Raw genomic sequence first — 1,894 nt, 5'->3', positions numbered from 1 at the left:
AGAGCGAGACTCCGTCTCAAAAAAAAAAAAAAGGGAATCAGAAGTAAGGCTGGGTTTGGTGCTGCATGCCTGTAATCCCAGCATTTTGGGAGGCCAACGCAGGCAGATCCCTCATCCCAAGATAATGACACCTTGTCTCTACAGAAAATTTAAAAAGTAGCCGAGTGTGGTGGTGCATGCCTGTGGTCCCAGCTAATCAGGAGGCTGAGGTGGGAACCTCATGAGTCTAGGAGGTGGAGGTTGCAGTGAGCTGTGATCATACCACTGCACTCCAGCCTGGGTGACAGAGAGACATCTTGTCTCAAAAAAATTAAAAAAAAATTTTTTTAAGACTCAGATTAAGAACTGACAGACAAATTCAAAAAGATCTAAGCAAACTGCCTCGCCTCAGACCTGGTGCGTTAGGCCTTGCGAAATTAGTGGTTTCTCTCTCTTCGTTCTCACTTCCCCATGGAGGACCATCTCTTCACTGCACCTGTCTCTTTTTTTTTGAGATGGAGTCTCACTCTGTCATCCAGGCTGGAGTGCAGTGCAACGATCTTGGCTCACTGCAACCTCTACCGCCCTGGTTCAAGTGATTCTCCTGCCTCAGTCTCCTGAGTAGCTGGGACTACAGGCATATGCCACCATGCTCAGCTAAGTTTTGTACTTTTAGTAGGGACGGGGTTTCGCCATGTTGGCTAGGCTGCTCTCGAACTCCTGACCAGCCACCCTGTCTTTGAGTTGGCACCATGTGGCCAGTCCACTCTGAATTGAATCTTCAAGAGTCCTTGAACTTGTGGGCTGATTTGGAAGAAACATTAACCTCGATGAGACACTGCTGTCGGGTGACGAGCCCATTCCTCACTGATTGCCCCAAAGACTGCCCCAGCTCAGGCCCCAGGAGGAGAAAGGGGGTGTGAGGCCACAGCTCACCCTGCTGGTGCTGGAGCTCCCCAAGGACAATGTACAGGGAGCCCACCTGGGCGTGGAAGGGCTCCACCAACTTGGTACAGACAAGAACCTGGTGTTGATCGGATCCGTGCTGAGCCATCAGTGTTACTCTGGACTGGATCATGTCATAGAGGCACAACCTGGAAGGCAGAGGAAATGCAATAATTTCCATCCATATGTAGAATCACCACCACGTGCAAAAGGTTTGCACGGCCAAGAAATCTATAGAAAAGTGTTCAGCCTCAGCCTCATCAGAGAAATGCAGATTGCAACAACAAACCAGAAAAAAATTTTTCAGTCTACATTGTAGAATGCGAAGGAATTCCTTTTAATTTTCATCCCCTTGCCTTTAATTTTCTTAATGTTATATTTTGATAAGCAGAAGCTTTTAATTTTGTTGATGATCAGTTTATTCATTGTTTATTCATTTTTTTCTTTTTTTTTTTTGAGATGGAGTCTTGCTGTGTTGCCCAGGCTGGAGTGCAGTCGTGCAACCTTGGCTCACTGCAACCTCCACCTCCCGGGTTCAAGCAATTCTTGTGCCTCAGCCTCTTGAGTAGCTGGGGTTACAGGTGCCTGTCACCAGGCCTGGCTAATTTTTGTATTTTCAGTAGGGAAGGGGTTTTACCATGTTGTCCAGGCTGGTATCCAACTCCTGACCTCTAGTGATCCACCCACCTCAGCCTCCCAAAGTACTGGGATTACAGGTGTGAGCCACCACAGCCGACCTTTTTTTTTCTTTTATGACTTTTGCTTTCTATGTCTTGTCTAAGAAATCTTTTTTTTCCTTTCTTTCTTTCTTTGTTTTTTCTGTATCCCAGGCTGCAGCCTTGACCTTCCAGGCTGCTCAAGCAATCCTCCCATCTCAGCCTCCTGAGTAGCTGAGACTATAGGTACTCGCCACCACACCTGGTTAATTTTTTTTTTTTGAGATGGAGTCTCGCTCTGTCACCCAGGCTGG

The 1,894-nt window shown here is 47.1% G+C and overlaps 1 protein-coding gene across 1 annotated transcript in view; it reads right to left on the bottom strand.

Moving 5' to 3' along the window:
- TEN1 (TEN1 CST complex subunit) overlaps positions 1-1,894 on the bottom strand; it is a 15,846-nt gene that overhangs the window by 9,024 nt on the left and 4,928 nt on the right. The window contains exon 2 of the mRNA XM_011948696.1: positions 916-1,073. Coding sequence (XP_011804086.1) covers positions 916-1,073 — 158 coding nt within the window. The remainder of the gene's footprint in view (positions 1-915; positions 1,074-1,894) is intronic.

This window comes from Colobus angolensis, unplaced genomic scaffold (assembly GCF_000951035.1).
Source record: "Colobus angolensis palliatus isolate OR3802 unplaced genomic scaffold, Cang.pa_1.0 Scaffold1, whole genome shotgun sequence".
Lineage (NCBI taxonomy): Eukaryota > Metazoa > Chordata > Mammalia > Primates > Cercopithecidae > Colobus > Colobus angolensis.
This window is presented reverse-complemented; position numbering and strand designations above follow the sequence as displayed.